This window comes from Poeciliopsis prolifica, unplaced genomic scaffold (assembly GCF_027474105.1).
Source record: "Poeciliopsis prolifica strain line A6 unplaced genomic scaffold, Auburn_PproV2 SCAFFOLD030, whole genome shotgun sequence".
Taxonomy (NCBI): Eukaryota; Metazoa; Chordata; class Actinopteri; order Cyprinodontiformes; family Poeciliidae; genus Poeciliopsis; species Poeciliopsis prolifica.
Genome location: NW_026562405.1, coordinates 708,141 through 733,496, shown reverse-complemented (window position 1 = coordinate 733,496; position 25,356 = coordinate 708,141). Strand labels below are relative to the sequence as shown.

Here is a 25,356-nt window from a genome sequence, read left to right as displayed (position 1 = left end):
AAAATATGCGCAGGCTGACAGTGCGTTCAGAGATGGAGAGGAAAACACACAGCAAGGATGCTGTCTGATTGGTGTCCTTTAAAGAGTCATCAGCCAATCACATGCACTGTTCTCCTTGTGGAGGTTTTCCTCTGTCTGAAACTCCTCAGCAGTGCTTCATGCAAGAGGCAGCCTCCACTGCAGTGATACACTCAGCAGCAGGGGAAACACGCTATCAAACTATCCATCTTCTAGTGCTCAGCCAGGATCTCCCCCTAGCAGATGCATGCTGGGAGATGGAGTGAAGACGCTGTGGCTCTTTCTTACCTATCAGAATCAACCTGAAGTTAAACATCCTGAAAGATTGTCTACTTTGACAAGTTTATTAATTTGAGTTTTGAAACAAACTTAAAAGTAAAAAACATATCTTAAGTATGTTTTTCAGACTTTTGTTTGTATCAATTCTCGAGTAGAAGAACAAGAACACATTTTATATAATATTATAGTCCAAAGGACAGCCCGAAGAAAATTAAAAAATGAACCTATCTATACTGGTTGTAATAGTGTGTACACTCTTTTTTTTTTTTTTTTTTTTTTTTTGTTGCTCTAGTGGCCTTTATTTGAAAGGAAAGTGGGTTTTCAGAGATTTAGTTCTGCATTCTAGCTTTGTTAGACAAAAACTTGAATTTTTCTTCTGTTTATTTAGACTTGCACTCATTGTGAAGCTGAAAAAAATATTCTATGTCTTTATGCTCAGCATTCTGATAGAACACTGAAGGTTTGGGGCCAAAACTGTCTGGTGTTCTGTTCATGATTAAAGAAACTAATTTAATATCTTTGGAAGAATTTTGTGGATTAACACAAATTAAGAAAATATTCCATATTTTCACATTATGTCCAAAGTATTTAACATGCAATGCTGCCTGGCTTTCTCCCTTGGCAATACCTTACTTCTTTTTATTTAACAGATTACAACTTCAATGTTGATATAATCAGCCATTGTGCACATTCCCTCTCTCATTTGCCTTTGCGTGTTTCTCCATCATCTTGATGTAGGTTTGAGTTTAAATGTCTCGTCAAAGTCCAAGCCTAAATACACCTAGGAGAATGTTGTAAGACCATCATCTGTGAATTGATGTTCACAGTTGCTCTCCACCCATTCTGTAGAAGCTTGAGCATCACTGCAAAATAAAAGGCAAAATTTGTTCTCTGAATATTGGCTCATGGACAGAAAACTCAAAATTGTTTTCTTTTTCCTACTAATTTATGATTAGGTTATATTTTGTGTGGGCCAATGAAATAGAATCCTCTTAAAATACATTACAGTTTGTGAAAAAAAAATAATAGTAAGAAAAAGTAAAATAGGTGTAAAAAACCTTTTTAAGGCACAATACCTTCCTTACTGCATAAATCTGAGAATAAATTTTACTCTGGTTGGTCTTCCTGATAAGCCACCTCATCTTCCTCTCCTCCACTTGGTAGATTTAGGAAGCCAACACTTGATTGATGAAACTACTGTACATATGTGTGAGTTTGATCTGTAGCTTTGGAGCAGCTGGGATGAGAACATAGTTTACAAAGCATCCTTTGCTTTTAATGTCGACATGACAGCAGACCACCTCCTGCCACAGTCATCTGTATGCCTCTTGAACATAGTTTCATTTCATCTAGTTCACTCTAAATGACCCTGCTTTTTAACTGTTTGGTTGTCATGGTAACAGGCTTGCATGAAAAAGGAAGGGATTGTGTGTGTTGCTTGCGAATTCACTGGAATGTCTTTTATTATAGCAGCTCTCCTTTTTTTGTGCACCAACGCTAAATATGAGTCTTAGTGGTGACACCGTGGATGGACAGATGGTGACAGTGATAATGGATGCATGTCTTACTGCTGATGAATGTGATGATGATGATGAAGATGATGGGTGCATCTGGATGCTGTAGCTGAGCTCTGCCATTTTTGTACTAAAGTGCGGAGGCAGAAAGAAAGAGCAATGGAGAGTGAGCATGTGTGCTTTACCCACACACGCACGCGCACACACACACACACGCACACGCACACACACACACACACACACACACACACACACACACCCACACACACACACACACACACGCACGCACACACACACACACACACATACTGTAGAGCTTCAGCTGCGACACACAGACCTGTCTGTGGCTAAAAATGGAAAGCATACTTGCTGTTGCTGAGAAGCCACAAGAAGGCTCAAAATGAGGCAAGTATACATGCAGAGATTCATATTTACATACATTCTGAAAGAATATCAGAGATATAAAAATTACAATACTAAAATATGTTTTAATCACTTTATCTTACCATCAAGTAGCAACAGTTAAACATCCTAAGGCATCTAATCTCGTGCAATTATAAAATGTTCCAGAGTCTTTTAAAAAGGGGTTTCATTGATTGCTCAGTCTGTTCAATTGAATGTTTTATGCAACTAACTATTTAACCACTTTATCAATGAATTAGAACATAATTCATTTGTCTTTTTTTTCTAATTACATTTATTTATGTAAAACAGGGACAGAACACAATAATGAACAAATCCATAGTATTTGTAAATGCACCAGACTATAGCCCAAGTCTGTTTGCTTATCCCATGACTGGTCGGTGTTAATATACAAAATAATATCACATCCTAGAAATATGACAAAAATTCCTCTTAAAATATACACAGAATAATGTAAAACATAAGGGAAAGAAAAAACACTGTGTTGTATCAATGCCATCTTTCAGTTGATGTGTTTTTTAATGCTAGAGTCCATCTTTTATATTGGTGATAAACATATACAGGACATGATACAGACTGTGAACTTCAGTATTTATAACTGTATATGACTCTCAGATTATCCAGGATTATGTTTATAATCTTGGTGGCTCTAAACAACAGATGTATTTGATTTTTGACATTGAAGTAAGGAAATATTATTATTCATAGGGAAACCTTAAGATAAAGATTTTCTGACAATTTCCTTTTTTTCAAAATTGTTTCTTGCTTATCATGTGTAACTGCATGTAATGCCTAAGTTTTAGAACTAAGGTGTTCCAAAGTGTTAAAATGGTTTAGCTACAACTGAAAAACCAAGCATATATATCTTACATATCTTATGAGTCTGTCTTAAATGTTTTGAATAAGGGATTAAAACTTTCAAAGTTACTGTGCTATAAAGGTATAATAAGCACACATATGTTGTGGTATCTAGACAGGAACCCAGGTGTTTCTTTTATTAACAAAATAGTTTTTGAGTAACCTCTTATGCATTTTTTTTCACTTACTGCTTGCCAGATTTTCAGAAGAGTAGCAAAAATATGTACTTAAATAGAAGTATAACATATAAACTGTTACAAATTTTTCTTAAGTAAAACTAAAAAAATTGCCATTGAGGAAATTACTCAAGCAATGTCTCATTTTACTTATGTAAGTGTAAACAGTATGATGCAGTAAAATGATTTCTTACATTTCCCCTTTAGTCTGACTTCATTATTTAGTCATGGTATTTATTTATTTATTTTTGCTCTTCATTAAAAAGAAATTAGTAATTTTCTCAAATTAAATAAGATGCTTTGATCAGTTGATCAGAACTTGGGTAGCCATTTTATCAAGTAAATATTTTACTCTTACTTGAGTAAAACTTTACAGTAAAATTCTATTCTATTCTATTCTATTCTATTCTATTCTATTCTATTCTATTCTATTCTATTCTATTCTATTCTATTCTATTCTATTCTATTCTATTCGCGTTTAGTACTTTTTGTCTGTAGTCGGGTGTTGTAGGACCCACTTAAGCGAATGAATGTCAATGATTGGTCAGCTTGTCCAAACTGTCTTGTGATTGGTTAGATTTTTGGAAGTATAGCAGCGGGTAGTACAATAACGTGACTTCACATTGTTTGTTTTAAGTTTTACTGTTTTAATAACTTATTTTAATATAGCTGTATTCAGGAACAGTTGTAAAATTTGTGTCTGTATCTTTTTTGAATAGGGTGTTACAAGATAGCTGTATATTATTGTGACAGAGTTAGCTTAGCCGCTAACTTCCCATTGGAACCACGACAGTTAGCATTAGCTTCCAAGGAGCTACAACAACAACAACAGTAGTAGCCTCACCGAGAGACGAGGTAACAACTCCATAACAAACTCGTGGAACTTCTCACGATTTGTTAATTTCTTTGACTTTCTTTAAAACTTAAAGCAAATGTAATTAAATCACACAATAGAGAGCTGCTTGATTCTGATGTCATGTCGTTTTTAGCTTAATGACGCGTCAAGATTTTTCTCTAGCTGACTGACAACCAATGTTAAGCAGCCGACAATAAGATATTAAATGTTTACCTTAAAGTTGAACTGAAATGCTTTAAATATGTTCGTAGGATACATTTAATGTGTCAAATGTAACCTTACCACTTTATTTATAACAGGAGACATTCCACAACTGGGATTATTACATTTTCTTAGTGAAATGTTATGCTTTTCAGTAACTGTGATGGGAATATTTCAAACGATATTTATATCAAAACAGAAAATATTATCTATTAGAGCAATAAAACAGTGTTTAATAATAAAATGATGATACCCTTTATATTGTTCCAATGCTCTATAAAAAAAAATCGTTCAACATCTAATGTGAACAAGGGAATTGTTTTTGTTGATATTGATTTTTAATGGTTTGACTAAAAGTCATAAATTTGACCTGTCATTGTCATATCTGTCCTGCCAAAAGTTATTAATGTAGAATATTAGATTTTTGCCATTAAGAAAACCACTTGATAAATGATACCTAGACACCAAAATACACTAACTTTGCATTGTTTTTCAAATTAAATGTTGTGGTTCTGTATTTTATTGATGGAAATTCTAAAACTGTTAATTCTGTCAGAAAAAATATGAAGTACATGCCATGCTAAAATGATGAACATGACATGAGACTATGATGAGATGGTGTGTTTCCAAAAGAAAAAAAGTTTAGCGAGATTGAGCAACATAAAAGTTTAATATTTTCTCTCTGATAGAGTTGGATGAATGCTGTAATTTATTTATTTCGAACACAATAGTAGTATAATCATGCACAAGAACAATGACAGGAAAGCCCAGAAGAGTTTTCCTTTTTACCTTCTACGACAAATTTCCGAATGCGTTTTTCTTTTTAGGGTTCAATTGAATGTTACGTTTCCTTCGAAATGGTGCTTTAAACACTTTTACCTCTAACGGAAGTTAGTTACTACAGCAGTAGCAAAGCAGACTAACAGATGCTGAACTTTTGGAGTCCCCAAAAATACAGTTGGTCACCCCATCTTTGCTCCTTTGCCCCTCGCAGCATGAATTGCCCACCCACAAAACGCCTCAGAGGCCTTAACCAGGATGTTGTGACAGCAGTTGCATCTGATGATCCTTTTGGAGATGATGAGGAATTCACGCAGGATGACTTGGATGAAATAGACATCATCGCCTCACAGGCCTTCACTTCGGCAGTAGCAGCGCCCGAACCAGCATCCAAACCGAACGAGCCAGCGCTTGGGTCTACATGGACATTTTCTGAAGACCAAAATAAATCTGCAAAAGACCACAGCAAAGAGAACACATCTAGGATCTACCAAATAAATGCTGGGAAACACAGCAGGGAAAATCTTGGTGAGTTGATGGAAGAAATTATTTGTATACTTAAGTTTATATTACATGACTCAACCTGATCATTTAAATATGTAACTTCACCTGGCTTTTTAGCAGCTTAATTTTTCTGATGAGACTTTATTTGTAAAAATACAAATACATCTAATGGTAAGGTTTATGGAGGACAAATAAACCATTTAATTTTGTTATTATTGTAAAAATTATAGTTTAAATTATACTAACGGATGCTAAGACCTCTCTGCTGAAAGTTTAGTCTGCATAGTTTCTGTATTGCAGGAGTGTGTAAAGCAGTGTTTTGCGTGTGTGTGTGTTCAGGTAACATGCAGCAGCAGTGTGGGTCAAACAGGGAAGACTCCTACAGACTTCTGGAGGCCCAGCATGCAGAGCTGAAGAGGAAGGTCAGATGAAGTGATTCTACAAAATGTCTTCATTCACAAGCATTTATGTCATTGCGCTACATTGTTGAAACCCAAGCTATGTTTGTCCCATCTTCAGCAGCCTTCCCTTTCGGTTTCCCTGTGTGTTGCTATAATATCTATGAAAATATTTTGTTTCCTATTTGTTTAATCTGTGACAATGTATTCTTAAAATTATAAAAAATCTGAGTAAATATTTCATTTACATAGAGTAACAAAACTGTGTAACCTCGTAAAGTTAATTTGGATCAAATCTTAACAATGTTTTGCATTTTACACTCCGTATTTTTAAATGTGAGTTGGGTGTATGTTGTTAGTTAAATGAAGTGGAAGAGGAGATTCTGTTGAAGAGCGGTGAGATCCGTGTCCTGAGAGACTCTCTGAAAGCAGCTCAGCAAGAAAAGGAAACTCAGAGACAGAACCAGGTTCTCCTGGAGACTCAGAGGCACAGAGAGCAGAGTGACAGGGAGAAGGAGCTCAACAAGAAGGTGAGGATGTAGAGGATATAGACACACACATTTACAGAGCTGATAATCATTTAAAGCAACTCTGACATGATTTGTATACACAGGTTCTGTCTCTGCAGTCTGAGCTGCAGTTTAAAGAAGCAGAAATCAATGAGATGAAGACCAAACTTCTCAGTTCAGACAAAAACAAGACAGCCTCTCCTGTGGCTAGGACTAGGTAGGCATCTCCTATTTTAACACCATATTTTATAATGAAATGCTTCATGTTCTGTAGCTGCATGTAGTTATTTTTTTCTGGTTAATTTTTATAATGGAATATAATGGCAGTTTTTTTTTAACTCCAGCTCCAAAGTTATAATCAGTTCTTATTGACTGTCATGACATATTAACAAATGAGTTTTCTGCCCACCCATAAATTACATTTTTTTAGTCCTAAAGTGCTCAGCGCTCTCACCCAGATGCATCAGATGAGTGGCAGCTCCTCCTCCTCTCCAATAGGAAATGGATTCATCACCAAGGAGACATTTGGAGCACAGATTTCACCACGAGTAACGCCGGTGAAAACTCCAAGAGATGGTGAGTCACAAGATCTGTTGTCATAAAAATCCTGAAATAGCCAAACTTTTGTCTTATCCGTACTTACAATTAAGCTGTGTGCGTGTGTGTGTGTGTTTGTAATGCAGCAGCAGACAGAGGAATATCCAAGAGCAGATCTGGTGATGGACAGGATCTTTCTCATCCAGACCCATTCCTGTCTGTCAGACGTGCAAAGGTGCAGCACAGAGGTTTGTTACATTGACCAGCTGCTTCTAAATTTATAAATTGTTGATATTGCATCACACACAGCTGTGTCACTTATTTAGCAAGTGATGAGAAATGATAAGTATGTTTCACCTTTGATATTGTAAGTATATTTTAGTTCTGAAAATATGCCAAGATAATTTGTTGTGCCTGATGAAACTTATAATTTAGGATGTCCTCATCTGTTTTTCTGTCCATGATACTGGGACAACAAATACTCCACATAAGTATATGAAGTATATGTACTAATGTAACAATAGGCATAAGTACATATGATCAGTATTCCTCTTGTGTCTCACTTTACTCCTTCATCGGTGTCTTTTAGGACGCTGCAATCTAACTATCTGTTTTTTTTAATGAGGACAGATGAGATTTTGTCAGAGTTTCTCAGGAGAAAATATTATATGCTGCTCCAACTCAATGTTATGTTAGGTCAGGTTAGCTATAATATTATCCTAAAATTTTAACTAAAGCAGGGAGATCTGTATAAAATAACACATTATCCTACTTAATGGAACAGAACAAACAGCCAAAAGATGACTGTATTACATTTACAGGTGCATCTTAAAAAACTGAAATACACGTAACAATTTCAGTGATTCTATTAAAAAACATATGTTCCCTATACAATTGCACACAGAGTGATTTCTACTGTATTCAGATATTTCCTCGTGATGATCTAATTTAATACTCACATTTTCTGAAAAAAAAATATTTTGGATTTTTATTAGCTGTATGCCAATATCATCAAAATTTTTGAAATATATCACTGTGTGAATCTTCACATTTTAAGTTGAATTGCTGAAATAAACTTTTTGATCATTGTCAAATTAACTGAGATCTATCTGTATCACTTTTGATCCAGTTTGTGGTTCTGTTTTGTCCACTAGGAGGCGTCCTGCTTGGGGTGCTGCTGCAGCAGCCATTGGTTCCTAGCAGCCTCGGTCTCTCCCACCTGCTGTCGATGAGTGTGGCTGAATATAGGTAAACTCTTTGACCAAGAACAAATACTAGAACTTCCACAATCCATTTTTGTAGAAGGCTGAGATTTCAAGAGTTTCAGAGGGAAAATGGCAGGGTTAAATGTTTGATGTTTCAGAATACATCAGAATTAGGAATAGATGTTTGCATCATTCAGTTAAAGACTAATTCTATGAAAAAGCATCCAAGACTCTCCTCTGAAATTTGTGTTTTTAAAATAAATAAAGATTTGAAGAAATATTGCATGCGACTTCATCTTTAGGCAATTGTTTCGTAAACAGAACCTGTTATAGCTTCTGAACATCTAATCTTCACTGTTGATTTTTTTGTTTTCATTTCGTTGTGGGTTCAGTCAGCTGTTCATCAGCCCTCAGCTCCACTCTGAACCATTAGAGGGTGCCAGCACTGTTGGAGCCAACAGAGCTCCTCTGAGTTTGGTCCAAAGCCTGGCTGCGACAGGACTCAACCTGCTGAGTCAGAGTCAAACAACCATCGCCGTTAGAAACAGCAACAACAGGTAGTCTTACAGACTGAGACTTTTCTAAAAGCTTTACTAAACTGTCCATATCGTGAAGCATCCAGAACCATAAATGATAACATACCTAATGTATTTTCTGGACAACAGAGTCCTCTTGTGGTCAAATGTTGTAACAGCAGCATTGAGATCACAACTGGTGCAACCCCAACTTTCTATGTAGTCATTCCTTTTAGCACCAGACTTTATCTATAGTTATAATTTGATATTAAGATTAACATAAAATAAAAATCTATTTTGTGTAGGTCATGTCCTGGAGCCGTCTTCCTGCTTCCTCTGTTAGATCTTCATCTTTCTCAGCTCTGTTGCACTTTGGAGTCTCTTGGCTCCTCTTCCACTGGGATTTATGGGTCAGAATCCACCACTGCTAGCTCAATCCCAGCAGGCCAAACAGAATCTCCTGTACTGGGGAGCCTGGATGAGGCTGGCATCACACGTTTCAGAGTGGAGGACACTGGCTTGACAGCACTCAAGCTTCTTTACCTACTTTTGGCCCAGAGTGATGAGGTGAGGAGATAAATGTATTTCAGGGTAGATTTGACTTATTTATTCTTCAAGACTTTTGGAGTTTTTTTATGCTTATGTTTATGTTCCACTTCAGGTGGTGGAAGCGGTGTTGTTGAGGAAGAACCAGACTGCAATCATGGTACAGAAAAATCTAAATTATGCTAAATTTTAACATATTTATACATCAGCTGCTTTTCTTTGATATAGACTTGTTTCTCATCTGTTTGTAGACTGATCGCTCTGATGCACACATGGGCCTTTGCTCCCAGAATGCCTTGCTGCAGTCATTGCTCCGGTTGTGTGACCCGCGTCTCAGTGGTAACAGCGCTCAGAAAGAGAAGCTCTTCCTTAACGCTTTGAAGACGATGTGTATCCTCATAAAACGGACACCTCCCACGCACTCTGACAGGTACACTTACATCAGCTTCTGGTATATATTTAGCCACAGTGCAGAGATTTAACAATAAGTATTAAACATAGTCATAGTAAGATCTTAATTTCACTTTAGCTCATTGGAAATGACAGCAGTATAGATTAGAAACAAGTGAAGTATGACTGATTGGTTGTTCTTTCTGTGATTGCAGGACACAGTTGAAATCAGTTATCTGACATTAAATCAGATTAGACCTTGTATTCTTCATGAAAGTTCAAGAATAATATAAAAACAAGTATAAAATAAACTGACTTTAAACATAAAATGTAGAAATGCAAAAACTGTTTGCTTGGCTTTTTCTGATTCTTGAAACTGGTTGAGTCGATGTAAATAATGATGAAACATAGAAAGTAGTTAGAGAGGAAACTACTGGCGTTAACAAGATTCCTACACTGTCCAGAAAGTTTGAGGAAAGAGAGTATCGAATTTTTTTAAAATCTTTTTTTAAAAAGTTGTATCGTGTTCACTGATTGGAATAAAAACAGATTTTTATTTTTTTATTTTTGACTGACTGACCATTTAGGACAGATCAGGCTGAAAATCATCTGATTCTGACCACCAGCTGATTTCTCAGTGCGTCATCTCAAACTACACTGTGTTCATTGCAAATATATTCAGAGGCATAATCAGTTTTTAATTTAGTAGATGGTGTTTACATATTAAACACCAGGTAATGTCAGTCACTTTCAACTTCATACGTATTTACAATGCTTCAATGGTAAAGGTAATTTTATTTACCTTTACCTAAGATAAATAAAGTCTTCTCGTCAAGAAAATCTGATCAGTTTTATTGAGAGACCGGTTCTCTTGATTCATAATTTGTAGATTCGGGGGATGTGCAAAGAAAAGCTCCAAAAATATAGAAAAAGACAGGACAAAAACAGAGCAGGCATGGGCAGGGAGGGAGCACAGGAAAAAGCGTCCACCTTCACCAAGAGACAGAGAGGAATCAATGATGTATCTGACTTCTTTTTTCTTTATATTTTAGGCTCCAGTGTGTGTTGCCGGTGGTATGTGTATGTTTAGCACAAGACACCAGGGTGCAGACAGTTTCAGAGTGTGTGTCTGTTCTCACAGCCATGTCTGACCATCCATCTCTGGCCAAGCAGCTCTGTTCCCAACAAGGTGAGAAAAGTCCTATAACCTCAATGATGATATAATTTGATAGCACTTACTCACTCTGAAACCACTACTTTTTATTTTGTTTAAAACATATATATATATACATATATATATACTTGTTAAAAAGATTATTTTTCTCTTGTTTTTTTATCTCTTTTGCTGCAGATACTTGTATTTTTCTTAAGTTGTTCCATTTAATTCGGACCAGACCAGATACACTAACTACACATGCTGATTGGATTTTACTGGACCTGCAGGTAACATCAACTGATTTATTTTTTCTTATGAATGTGGAAAGTATTTAGCAGTAAATACTACGTTACTTGTAAAGTATACATATCATGTAATTTTAGAAAATAAGAAAATATGGCTCTTTCCTTCAGTGATTTTCTGACTCTTATAAAAGGATCTGCCATGTTTTCATCTGTGAATTGCATGGTCATCTTTGATATTGACACAAACAATTAACTATATAAGATCAGAGAACGCTGGAAAAGTAAATAAATTTGGGAGTCACAGTTTTTTCGCTGTTGCATCCCAGGTTGTGCGTTTGTTGAGCCGAGTGACTCAGAGAACAGAGGGCTGGACAAGCAGCAAGCCAAGCTCCTGCCAGTGTTACAGTGAGGTAAATCACTCTCACCCTGACTCCTGTTTCTTGTTGAAAATTTTCTTTCCATGCAATTTTCTCTGTTTCTTTACAGTTGGTTCAGGCGGTTGTAATAATTTTCCATCGCCTGTGGTTGAATATTCGCAGCTCTCAAGAGCAAACCTCTGGTAAATTGGGGGAAAAAATAAGAAAGGGACTCTCTTAAACATGCAATAAATCCTGATTGTCTTTTTTTTTTTTTTTTTTTCAGCATCTGGCTCGTCTTGTTGGAGTGGCCCAACTGCATCACTTCTCAGGGAGTCTCTGCTGCTTCTACATTGGCTGCTGCTGCATCACATGAGCTTCTCTGAAAGCTGCCGGCCGGTGTTGCACATGTATGACCAGATGATCCCTGCTGTGCGTGAAACACTGAGCAAGATATCTGATCTTAGTGACAGCGAAGGTACCAGTACAAACATCATAAATAATCTTTCATCTTTAAAGAGGAGTGTGTCTTTAGATCGTTGGAACACTCTAGCAGAAGTTGAATATTTGGTAGATAACTGGTTTCCCTGTTCATTAAATAATCAGAAAGAATCTTATTAATGTACCAATTAATTTTTGGTGAACTAAGTAATAATTAATGTTTTTCTTTTGGTGATAATTATTAAAAGCACATCCAGTTATATTTGAAAATCCTCATATGATCAGTTTTTCATTGAGTCAGTCTTTGATTCACACAACAAAGTAATGGTTTGTGTTTTACCTGGATTGTTTCTGTTTGTCAGAGCTGGCCTTGGAGGAAATCTGCCGATCCGACGGAGATGACACCGATGACATGGATACTGACACCGCTTCATAGCCTGCTGCTGAAATATGAAGGACCGCTTACAGGCTGATCAATTCAGAATAAGATCAGGTCAGAACAGAACGTTTCTGTTAAGTACTTATCCGATGTAAACAAAACAAAAATGATGGATCAGAGCTGAGCTTTGACAGAAGAATCAAACAGTGACGAAGGGATCATTTTGCTTCTTGATGGATTTAATAAAAAAAATGAAATGAATGACTCAAAGCTTTCAGTGAGCATATTTTACTTTAATAACCAGTCCCCACTAATTCCTGTAACAAATTAATATTGTATAATTTTTAAAACTGTCACAAACAGAAAATAAAAATCTTTATTTGGGTGTTCTTAGGATGTCCTAAAAATTTTACTGACACAAATACATTAATCAACTCTGTATATTTTCCTCTGAATTGCTGTCGAACTGTTTTTATTTATTCATTACCTCCCAGATAACAGGAAATGGGATGATGTCGGCAAACTCAAACATTTTTTCAAACTCAGTTTTCTGTTTTATTTCTCTTTTGTTTTTGGGGGGATGTTTTAGAAGGGATGCAGGGGGGGTGAAATGTTTTTGAAATTTTGCACATCCAGCAATAGGGTTGCTTGGTAACCTTTTTCCCTGAACGAACAATATATTATTCAAGAAATTTAAGAAAATTGACAAACTTGTTATGAGGACATTGGACTATTTTTAGTTAAATGTCTTAGTAACTAGCACTGCTTTACTGGTTTTATTTTTTTTTCAAATTGTAAATATTCCTACATTTTCTGGAGTCTCCCCACTGGCTGCCAAATCTTTTATTAATGGAGATAGATCTAAGCTGTCATGCTGTTTTTTTTAGAGCAAATAGCAAGCTTATGTTAGTTGCGCTGTGTAGTTGAGTGTCCACCCTGAAGACCAATGTTGAATGGAAATTGTAGCCCATATATTCAGAAAAAAAACAACAATTTTGAGGCCAGAACAACTTTAAACAGCTTTTATTTATTCTGTCACAACTGAAAACAGAAATTGCACTGTACACTAAAACGAAAGGCATCCTGTCAGCAGGCGTAAAGCTTGTTGAGTAGTGATTTTCTTAATCACTCACAGGAGGATGGCAAATTTTGAAATAATTGCATTTGTATAGCATAGTATTTATGTAGGATTTTTTCTTATTGTAAGTCAAGTGTTCAAAATATACTGTATCCTCATTGTCCTGAAATCTTAAGTGGCTAATTTTCTCCAGGTTTTTAATGCAATCTTCACTATAAAAATGCCCAAAAATAGATGTTTGTTACTGCTGCAGCTTTAAGAAAATAATGTCCATTTGTATTTTGTTCAGATTAATTCTGATCAAAACAAAAAAATTCTCTCAATACCCAAAGTATTTTTTGTGCAACTAAAGCAGAATTTTTGCTAATTACCAAATTCAGTTTATTCAGTTTTAACTGGATAAAACAAAACAAAACAAAACAAAAAACAAAAACAAAAAAAAAAAACAGATTATCTAAAATCTAAAGACACATTTAAATTGAAAAAAAAAATTTGTTCAGCAATGCATTCTTTAAAACAGTGAACCATTTTTTGTAATGATCCTTAAAAGGATTTATAAATGTAAACACTTGAAAGAAGTTCCACCTCTTGAATTGCCGTCTCTTTCAGACTCAGATCAAAATTTTGTGGTATTTTCAGGTGTTTCTTCAACACATTCAACTAGCATCACTACATCAGTAAATGACGAAGCTCATTTTAAGTATTTGCAAAACAAATGATGTTTTTCTTTTGTGTGTTGAGCCAAATTTCTCACTTTCCAGAAAGATCTGCCACTTCAAAACCCCAATGCAGTTTCCACACTGCATTGTTAAAACTATGGGAGAGTAGCTGCAGTACAGATGGTTAGAAAACAAAATATTCTAATTCTTTAGATGAATGTTGACAGGAGACCAGTATCTCAGATGCGGGGCGAAAGCTGAGACACAACTACAAACAGACGAAGGCACCTTAGCTTCAAGTAATCCAGGATCATACCATTGGTAGTGTTTATCACTTTATGTATGCAAACATATGTAAAAAAAAAACAAACAAAAAAATGACTTCGCTGTGAGTTGCAAGAATATTTTTAGGGAAATGTTTCAACTTTGAAACTGGAATCTGGTTTTAGTTGCAAATTGATTGTAGACTGCCTGGCCGCAAATGACAATGAACAGTTCAGTTCAAAAAAGAAAATGTTAGAAAAAATGTTATTGCGAAAAATAAGCAAGTTTTGGAACTCGCCAGCAGGCAGACTTGGACTGACATACTGAAGAATATCCTAGTTATTTCAGAAGGATCAAATTATTGATCAAGAGAATGTAAACATCAAGGAAGAACACTGGTAGAAACAGATTAGGAACTGTGAAATCCCCGCCCCCCCCAAAAAAAAAAATCTTTCAATGAGCTGAAGGATATGTTGAGTGATTTTAACCTGAGAAAATTTATAAGTTTGGGAAATCTAGATTATGAAAATAAATGATATAGTTTTTCTTTGCTAAAAACTGAACTGCAGAGCAATGGGATTTCTCATGTTGGAGTTCTTTAAAAAAAAAAAAAAATCAGCTGAATTATTGATTAAACTAAAATAACCTTTTTCCATCAATCAGTTTCTTTCAAAAAGCACAAACATATTTCACAACCACAATGCCAAGATTCATCAGGCCCAAATTGTGGAAGAGATTGTGGGATTCGCCAAGAAAAAAAAAATCCTAGGATTCAGCCTCTTTCATTATGTTGGTTTAAAAAACAATCAAATTATAAAAAATGCAACTCTATGCAATGTAACAAAATTTAGTGCTCAACTTTTCACAATGGAACCACATCTAAGTGGTAAATTACTGTTTGACTTGTGGCCAGGCAGTGTGTTATTACAAATTCACACATGAAGGTATAGTGTATGATCATTTTATTGCTTCTCAGGCCATGTTGGCACCACTTGATCATCCTCCATCTGTTTGTTCTGTGTTGTATTTTGGGTGTGATGCGTCTTGTGCACATTGTGTTGTTGCGCACAGGGATTGGTGGTCAGCCACGGATGCATCTGCAGTTCGGATGCCTTCAGTCTCTCAGCAGGCAACTTCCTCAGCATGCAGCTAATCAGACACTTTGCCTGTGGTGACAAGCCACTGGGCAGGCTGAACACCCCACGCCGGATCTTAGCGAAAAGCGCAGCTGGCTGTGTGTCCTGAAAAGGGTATCGTCCAATCAGCATGGTGTACAGAGACACGCCCAGGCTCCATACGTCTGCAGCGCGACCTGAGTAGGAGCCGTTTCCGTTGTTGAGCAGCTCAGGGCCAACATAGGCGGGACAGCCATGTCTGTCTTTGAGGAAGTCGTTATCAGGGTTACCGTGGAGGACTACACTATCGTTAAGGCCGAGCAGGGCGAGACGAGTCCTGCAAAAAACAAACAAAAAAAACATTAACTAAAGTTCTCTCTTTTTTATGTAGGATGCAGAACAATCATGGTATCAGCTATGCCACCTGGGACTGTATCCTACCTGTATTGGTCCATAAAGACGAATCGTCGCAGCTTCAGGTCCCTTAGCATGACTCCTTTATGGTGGCAGTGCACCACTGCATTCAGCATCTGAGCAAACAGATGCCTCGCCTCTTCCTCGTCCAGGCGCTTCCTGCTGCGCACGTATGCATGCATGTCTCCATGGTGATCGGGCAGGAAGACGTACACGTTGTCTTGACCGACCACCACATCTTGTAGACAACAGATGTTGTCGTGTTTACCAATGCGCTCATAGGCTGCCAACCGTTCCTGGAAACCCTGCAGAGGGAGAACCTGCAACCAGGACACACTATTACTTCAAGTACTAAAAATTACCACCAGAGGTGTTTTGGGGAATTTTGTCATATTGCCACCTTTAGCAGCACTGTTAGTGTTACTCCATCTTACCTGACAGGTGTACTGCTTTTGTGTCCTTGTGTGTACAGCCCTATAGGTTTCCTCCCTTTCACAGCTTGCAAACAGGAGATATAGTCCGACTCTGGACGGGTGCTGGCTTGAGAGCGACTTGGGTGTGGGGTTTGTTGGTGTGAGATATGAAGCTAGGCCACTGGCAGAATGGGATGTCTCCAGACGGGCGAGCTTGCATTTTGGTAAGTTTTCTTGTGGCTCAGACAGCAGCCTCTTCAGACACAGCTGACTTCTGGTTGTTGCTACGCCCATCCTCAGTTTTTACTGGTGAAGACAAGAGACATGAGATTTACTATTAACCTATAATACCAAACATATTGTTTTTCATTCTGGCATTTTTGAGACATCGTCCTCTTCAACAAAAACCTAATGTGCAACGTGCAAAATATAATTAATATATTCTCAATAGAAATGCAGAACACATAGAAAAATGTGTAATATGGGTGCAAACTGGCTTTTTGGAATTTTTATTTTGGAATGTTGTGGCCCAAATATTGACTAATTCAAATCAAAAGATTTTCAGGCAGCAACCATCAGTTATGATCAAAAATCCAATGTGCGCACTGTGAAAAATTTCAGAATTTTCATGGATTTTATTTTTTATTTTTTTTAGTTTACTATAATCATGTTGCCTACTATATTTTACACATTTTCTATAAAAATGTAGAATGGATTAAAAAAGATCACAATATAATTTTAAAATGCTAAAATAAGCTTAAAGTTTCTGTTGGAACACAAGGAACTGACAAAATCAACCAGTGTCAGAAACCATCCAATAAATAGTTCCATATTGCAAAATTTAAATGATCTCACGACTCTTATTATTATTATTGATAATGTATCCATTTTTTTCTTGCAGAAACGAGGTGAAACGGCATGCTTCTGACAGGGCGCTAAAATCAACAGTAGTTCATGTGTTAAATTTAAATTTTAAATTTTAAATTTCAAATGCTTGTTGCAGTCTTGTCTTAAAAGGACACAAACTATTTTTTCAGCTTCCTGTAATCAAATATAATTAAACACATTTGAGTGAATATTTTTGGTTATTATTAGGCTGATTCTTATCCTCACCTGCAACCCATTTATACATCTTGTCTGATTTTTGACAAATAATGGATACACCTGGGTGGAAATATTATTTAGTCACATATTATATTTAATTTATCTGTGTTGAATAAAGCACTTGGTTAACTTATTCTAACATGTTTTTTATTTAAATTTACAGTAAACCTGCTGCCTGTTGCACAACAGCACCCTCTTCAGGGGAAACTCTGACTCACTGATTCTTTCACTAAAACCTCTACAGTGACATTTTCACATTAAGTAAAAATGATGTATTAGTATCACATCTAACTGTGTTCTGCATCCCTGCTGCTTACATGTTACACGGTCGGGTCTATAGGCTCTCCTGATGCAACTTCCTGTAAGCTGACAGGCACCACAGCTTTCAGATCGTTGCATCAGAGCAAAACAGTTTATAGTTTAAAAAGGCTTTAAATACAGTCAACACCTACATGCCTGCACCGCTAGGGTGTGTGTGTTTGGGTGGGTGTGTGTGAGTGAGTTTCTCATAACTTGTGGTCACCTTGGTGATACTTTGTGGAAACTGGCTGTGGGGCAACACTGCTTTCACTCCTGCTGAAACACCCTGAGTCACAATGTCACTCTGTGGCAACGTCATCCACCCCCACACACACATATACACACAGCAAATCTGGCCTTGTTTGACACATTTGATTGTGAAACTGTAGCTCAAAATAAAGCGATGGAGAAATCTCCAGAGATCTGACTGCTGAATTATTCAGAAAGCAAAACCCACATGCAGAAACTTTGCACCATGTAACCTCTCATTGGGCATTTAATTCATTGTAAAAGTTGCTCCCTCATAAATAGGTTTCTAGTGTAATTAAAGTATGACTTGGACAAGCATTTTTGTGAAATGCACAAAAAGCACACCAAGAACTATGAGATTTATAAACACAACTTTTCTCTTGTTTATCTCAATCTGTGCTCTTTTACAGTCTTCACTGCCTAATTAAATAAAATAAAATAAAAAAACACCACTACTCAATCAAAATCATGAAATGGCAAAGAAAATAAAAGAAGACTGCAACTAAAAATATTTAGGGGAGATTCATTCAAAGCACCCTACTCATACATTTGTTGAAAGAATTAATAATCCAAGGAAATGGCCTGTTATAATGTTCTGGAAGATCTTATTTCAGAAGATATATTCCACAGACCAATTACATTCCCTTACTGTAAAAACAAACTATTTTAAATTAGAAATGTGCTGCTTCACTTTATCCAAGGAAAGAAAGCAGAGGTGCACAATATTGAAAATAGGCATTGTTAGTCTGTGCAATATTGCAATCACAAACATCTTTTGGGATATTTTGTTAGTTTTTACAGTTCTGCATATTAATATTTTTCTGGTGAGTAAAACTGGTATTAACTGCCCTTACTTCCCTCATCTGATGTATATCTTTTGTGGCTAAGATGCTAAAAGTAACACAGTGGTGGAGACAGTGTGTCATAATAAGGAAAGAAATGAGTCAAAAGCATGTGGCTTCATCCGAGTCAATCTCGACAATACAACTTTTAGCAACAGTGTTATAATTGAATATTTTCTAATAATTAACAGACTTTCAAAAATTCAAATCAAAACATAAACAAATATTTCAAATATAGACTCAGTGTTTTCTCACAGTTTATCACACTAAAATAAAAAGCAAAGCAAAACAGTCAAGAAACTATGTGCTGGTTTGAGGTTTGACAAGGAGGCAAACTGATAATTTATTTTTCTATAGCACAAAAAATATAAAAAAGCGAGATTAAGGCTAACTGTTTTTATTTAGTTTTTGAAAATCAACAACAATCCATTGATGGATTTGAATGCATCAATGGATGCATTCAATGCTGGTTTAGGAATCATCTGAGCATCATTTCCACATGTGTCTATGTACAGTACATAGAATCATCTTTAATATCACTGCAAATGGTGTGTGACTATATGGGTCTTTAAACTCTTGTGTTTTGTAGGCCTTTAAATTAACCTACACTTATGGGTTGATTTATTAAATAACAACCAATATGACTTTCTTAATATAGCTGGAAAACAATAACAGCAGAAAAGTGCATGCTGAGTTGAATTTAAAAGTTGAAGAGAATTGGTTTTGTTTTGTTTCTGACTCATTCAGTACAATTGAATAATATTTCAATCTAAATAACATGAAGAAAACTATTTCTGAAAAGGTGCTTTTATTACTCACATAAAAACAACTCAGAAAACTATTGTTCAGCACTATTGTTCACTTCAGGATAAATATTTAGATAGATTTTCATGCCATCAGCAGCAGTTCTGCTGGTCTCAGGTCAGTTTCTTACCTTTGGGATGACTTCAGGTGTGAACTACCGGTCAATTCAGGAAAATCACTATGAAGATTGTTTTGGTCACTTGTCCGTGCAGCAGAGTTGCTAAAGTTCTGAAAAGCGGTCCCACTCTCTTCCTACTGAATTCCGACTGGGACCAGTCGCTATGACACTGGGAGAACTGGAGGTGACGTCTTTGCGCTTCCTGCTGTTTCAGTTGCGCAACCTATCTGTTGGTCCGTCAGCTGGTGGTCGCTGAGTTTTATATTACGGATTAAGTTAAATAAATGAAGATAATTTATCGACGAAGAATTCCAATAAAAAATGTCACTGAAATTAAAACTGAAACTTGTTGAGTCTTTGTTGTTATTTCCGAAAAAGGGCGTTCAGAGGCAGTCCTCCCCCTTGATCAGCAGAAAGCAGAGTAGAGTCGGTCTAGTTTATTTCCCCGTGGCTTTCAGCTGACCCTGGTCTTGGTTCTTCAGAACTTTCAGCTGGACTCTGGGGCTCCGACTGACTCCGGGTTTGTTTGGTTTCGTTGTTTCCTCCCGCGGTGACGTCAGCCCGGAGGGGCGGAGCTTCGATGTTGCAATCCACGGCAGGTCGGTCGTCAGACAGAGCCGACCTGAAAGGGAGCGGGGCATACCTCACGCATTTCCGCTTATCATCATGTCTTATTAGTCACAGACTAAAATTATCTGAAGTTCCCGAGTAAAACCAAGTGGTGACATGTAATCTGGAGACTACAAATCACCATTTGTGTGACTGCTCTAGTTTTTCTAGTTTTCGTTTTGGCCAACCACGTTTTTGAAAGTGAACTCTGCGCATTAAGGCTGCCTATGTATTATGTATTACACTAATACATAATATTTCCAAATCAAAATGAGGATTTCAAGTATATCGAATGAAATCAATCCTACAGAATGATCTAAACACCATTTATTCAAAGTAAATAAAATGTTAGTCTTTTAAAAGGAAAACTATCCTGGATTATTCTGATACACAAGTTAGAGTATCTGAAAGAGTTTAATGGTCTAAACACCAGATGGAGATATTTTTATCTTCTGCTATAGTAGTTAGGTATAACTATTTTAAAACGCATCTTTCAAGAACTAAATTTACCTCAGTCTTATACAATAAGTTTCCATTAAACTCATATAAAGTCTGAGCGTCGCGTGACATTTATTCCACTAGGGGCGCTGTTTCAGTCGACAACCCACAAAACAGCGGCTTCTTTCATGAATCATTTTTAGCAGGAAAGAAAAACGTACTATGTATTTGTAGCTATAAACATAAAACCATAGACAGATAGATATGAAATTGCATTTTCAATCATCGGCTTTACCACAGTCCACTGATTTATGTGAATATTAGTATTATAGCCTCCGACCTTCAGTTGATTGTGAGAAGTTAACTACTTTTGATTAAAAACCACATGACTTTTATGGAAAAGTTAGCCAAAAAATTACTTGTATATACAGTTTCATTCCAAATATATTACATATGTACAATATGCATTAAACCACACTTAGAGTTGGCATACTTTTATTTTTTATTTTTTACCTTGTTTGATTGCAGCTACACCTGTCCCACTTAGGTTGGAGGTTTAGGCAAGAAAGAGACATTTTGACACACTGATGAATCCTCCCTTTCACTTTACAACTTTATCAAGTAAAAAATGGCATGCCACAGCTGCATGATCTACTGATGGCCTCTGCTATTCATGACATTTATATCAAGTGTGCTAACTGGCATTATATGGGCTACACACTGGCACGTTTGGTAGTGCCACTGTTTGTTGACCTCAATCCATCTATTAAGAACAGACCTTAATCTGCCTTCCGTCTGTAGTTGGAGCTTCAGGAGCTACATCTTTGTAGCTCACATTAGGCACTTAATCTTGCAAAAATGGTAGTTTTAGTCACTGTAATCATTTTACTCTCTGAAATAGAATTTAAAATACTTAACTTACATAACTATTTGACCCAAAAGAGTGTTCCTCTGTACACCTTTGTATTTTCCAACGTTGATGTGTTAAAAATATTTTTTTGTGTCCAAGTGAGAGTAGAACAGAATAGAAATGCTATTTTTTTGTTCCTCAGAGGGGAAATTCATTATGTGTAAATGACACAGGCCTTGAAAGCATGAATCATTCCGGTGTTACTACTGCAAATACTACGTTAATAGGTAAACTGATAAGTAAGTTTAGATATTCTGGATGTTGTACACAGAGTCCTTCCTGCATATTGCAGGTAGAGTAAAGGTAACTTCCCCCACCAACACTCCTCCTTTTACATTCGAGAACAGTTTCCCAACCCAAGTCCTCGAGGCTGACTACCCAGCATGCTGAAGGTGTTTTCTTGCTTCAGCACAGGTGATTTCAATTGACAGGTGTTTGCTGAACAACAGTCAGCTGAATCAGGCGTATTAAAGACTCTAAAACATACAGAGCAATGTGCCTTAAAGACCAGACTTGGGAAACTGTTCTAGACGATGTATTTCAAAGACCTTTTTGTTTTCTTTGTGTTCAACAAATAATGCCATTGTAGAATCAGTAGTGTGTTCATTTGTAGATTTTAGATAAAAATAAATTTAGAACCTGGGAAAGTTCACATCATTTATACTTTAAGATCCTTGGACTTTTTCCCCTTTTATTATGACTATCTGCTACATGATAGTACTACTAATAATTTAAGGTAATAAATCCATTAATTATCAATTATTTATTATCACCTTTACTTTATAACCTTATATTCTTTGTGTCCCATCAAATAAAAATCACATAAAACATTAAAATATGTTCAATTTTAAGAATTATTAATCTTTCCTGGTACTGAAGGTTATCTTAAACTGAGGGTTAACTTCAGCCCTGAAAAAGCCATGCTTCTATCTGATATTAGGTGTGGCAAGTAAGCAACTAGTTTGTATTGAGGTCATATTTGATTTGCCAGACTTTAGAAGACTCTGCTGCTATGACCCAGACAGGCTCCAACCAAAGTATTTTTTTATATTTCTTGGTGTGGAAAATCCTGGTTTTATTGTCAGAATGTTCAGAAGATGTAAGATCTGAGCAAAGTAGGACACTCAAGGATTCTTTGGTGAAATATATGTATATCAAAGCTTGGTTCTCATTTACGCCTTCCATGGGAATTTTTAAATCCATCAGGTCCTGACACGGTTCCTTCAGGGAACAACATGTATCACACATACAGGCAAGTCTGTCTCATTTCTCTGGTTAAACATTATTTTCTCAGGACACTTGAACCAATCAGTTTCACAGAAAAGCACAGCTGTTCTATTGGTAGCTGCACTCCCATTTTTCTGCATGCATGTCGACTTTCTCGTTTTACAGGAAAGAAATTGTGCAATCTTTAAGAGTCAGAATACGTTTTCAGGCATATTGTCATTTTTCTTCGAGGTGACACTTTGAAGCATTGCTAAAATATATCTTAAATACTACAAAGTGACTTCATCAATACCCACAGGTAGATTAATCTAGCAGACAATAGAGATGAGCATTTGATAAAAACAAGAAGCAAGATCTTTCTCATCTTTGTTTTTCAAATTCCCCAGTATTTTCGGTGTGCAGTTTAGGTCAGGCCTTTCAAGCACAATAATACTGATTGATATGTCTGGCACATGGTAGAGCAGGAAGATGTCCTTGTGAAAAAGGAAATCAGCATTTCCATAAATCTTGCCAGCAGATGTAAGCATGGTGTACTTTGAAATATTCTGGCATATCTCTGCAGCTTTTGACTTGATAAGACAAGTTGGACAGAGTGGATTGTCAATGACTATTTCTAGGACAACTGACAATTCAGCAGACTTTCATTAGATTGTGTTGTTCAAAATATAACATTACTACAATAAAAATACCTTTGCATACCAATTAGAAAATGCAATATTCAAATTTTTTGAGACGCTAAGTCATAATAATCCAAATCAGTGCAGCATTTTAAAATGTTTTACTTCATGTAATAAAGCTTTGAAACACGTGAACTTCTCTTTTTGAATTGAATCACTAAGATAAATGAACAATTCAGTTATATTTTGATAAATACAGCAGTCCAATAAAGTATACTCTCATCTTTTTAGTTTTAAGGATTTGTTCTGTAAAAAAAAATAAAAATAAAAAATACAAGGATGCAGAAAACAATTGACCATGCATCAAGAGATTACACATGATCAATAATACCCATGAATAGCATTTCACCGTCAAGAGTGTGGCTACTTTAAAGTATGTATAATCTTTTGCACAGATTAGACAAGTGATTGTTGGTGTTTAGTTTTTTGTTGTTTTTTTTTCAGTTACCAGGCTGCAATTTTCCATATTGCAAAATTTAGGTGTTCATATTTTTTGTAATTTTTTAAATGTTTTTTGTAAATTCTTGAAGCATCAACATTTTTTTTTCTTTTTTAGGCAACTTCAAAAAAGATCCCAGCCCTGAAAGCAAAATCAAAGTAAAAAAAAAAAGAAAAGAAACAAGCACACAACCCCAAAATATCAACAAAAAGAGCATCTCACGATAGGCAAAACATCTAGAGATCTATGCAATCCCTCCTTTTGCGAAAAGTATGATTCAAACATCAGTACAGAAAGAAGTTCTGAACTTTCCTCTAGGAGTTCCTACAGAGGGCAATATGGTAAATTAAAGCTGTTTTATTTTTTTATGAGAGCTTAAAAGAATTACATATATTTGAAGGTGATGCAACGTTGAATTGTGTGACATTAAAGAGGTATTGCACAGGGGTGTTCTCATTTCAGATTTATGGTGTTGCTCTATACAGAGTAAACCTCATAATATCTGACAATTTGTTCCTTGACTGAGTCAAACCTGAGGTGTAAGCGTGTTATTGTTCTTGTTTGTTTCACCAAATCACACTGAAGCAACCGAGGAAAATTTCATGACACACTGCCTCCATGGAGCATCAAGAAGAGAGCCTTCTTTGTTTGATCTATTTTTACTGCTAATGTAAAAGTATTGAAATATACTTTTTTAATGCAACTTGTGCTCATTTTGCAACCAGCATGAGCTGATCACACGTGCACAGATGCCCATGTAGGTGAACTTGTTCTTTAATCCCAGCAGGAGTTAGAGACAGACATCTGCTCCTTCACAGGTAACACGGTCACAACTTCATTATGCAGATTTCCTGTGTGTGCGCACTGACCTCTGGCCTCTACATCAGTGAGTGTGTGTGTGAGACCAGCTCTGCTGATTTGATGCGACAAGCGAGGAGCTTTACTGACCTGGTTACACACTCACACTACACACACACACTACTGCAGCAGGTTATCTCCACATGGTTAGCGTGTTTTTACGCCACATGATGAAATATTGAAGAAATAGAGTAGGAGGAACACAGTGCGTGTATGCATGTGTGCTTGTTAAACTTTACTGTCTCTTTCATAACCGATGTGATGAAATCAGAGGCCAAGTGTCTGACTCAACTATGGCCTGCCATGGGAACACACACTTACTGGGAGCAACACTTGCTTCGTGTGCACACACACTCAGAACAGACATATTTGTTCACAATCTTCCTACACGTGCTGCCCCGCTTGTCAGGGTTATCACCGGCTTAGCACCTGTGCTGCTGACATGGGGACGTTTTGATCTCTACCTGAGTCTGCAGTCTGTCACTGTGTACGTGTGTATGCGCTTTGTACAGTGTTGAACTTCCTGTGCATCCACCTGCTGTCTGGTTCCGA

The 25,356-nt window shown here is 36.5% G+C and overlaps 2 protein-coding genes across 3 annotated transcripts; one reads left to right on the top strand and one right to left on the bottom strand.

Annotated features, from left to right (window-relative positions):
• The first annotated feature begins 3,869 nt into the window (after positions 1-3,869).
• atrip (ATR interacting protein) lies at positions 3,870-12,676 on the top strand. 2 transcript variants are annotated; one of them, XM_055050335.1, is made up of 18 exons: positions 3,870-4,123; positions 5,320-5,633; positions 5,949-6,031; positions 6,367-6,537; positions 6,621-6,733; positions 6,947-7,092; positions 7,200-7,301; positions 8,208-8,301; positions 8,651-8,815; positions 9,079-9,340; positions 9,435-9,479; positions 9,571-9,749; positions 10,762-10,898; positions 11,061-11,152; positions 11,437-11,520; positions 11,597-11,669; positions 11,753-11,944; positions 12,270-12,676. In XM_055050335.1, the coding sequence occupies exons 2-18, from the start codon at positions 5,321-5,323 to the stop codon at positions 12,341-12,343; spliced, it is 2,325 nt and encodes a 774-aa protein (XP_054906310.1). In that variant the 5' UTR covers positions 3,870-4,123; position 5,320; the 3' UTR covers positions 12,344-12,676. The 2 variants fall into 2 exon arrangements, with proteins under 2 accessions (XP_054906310.1, XP_054906312.1); XM_055050337.1 differs by lacking the exons at positions 11,597-11,669; positions 12,270-12,676 and having other exon boundaries at positions 11,753-11,938.
• Positions 12,677-15,232: 2,556 nt separating this feature from the next.
• On the bottom strand, positions 15,233-20,177 carry trib3 (tribbles pseudokinase 3). The gene is made up of 4 exons (XM_055050341.1): positions 19,659-20,177; positions 16,251-16,535; positions 15,844-16,136; positions 15,233-15,739 (listed from the first exon to the last, which is right to left on the bottom strand). The coding sequence occupies exons 2-4, from the start codon at positions 16,521-16,523 to the stop codon at positions 15,250-15,252; spliced, it is 1,056 nt and encodes a 351-aa protein (XP_054906316.1). The 5' UTR covers positions 16,524-16,535; positions 19,659-20,177; the 3' UTR covers positions 15,233-15,249.
• Positions 20,178-25,356: the final 5,179 nt, after the last annotated feature.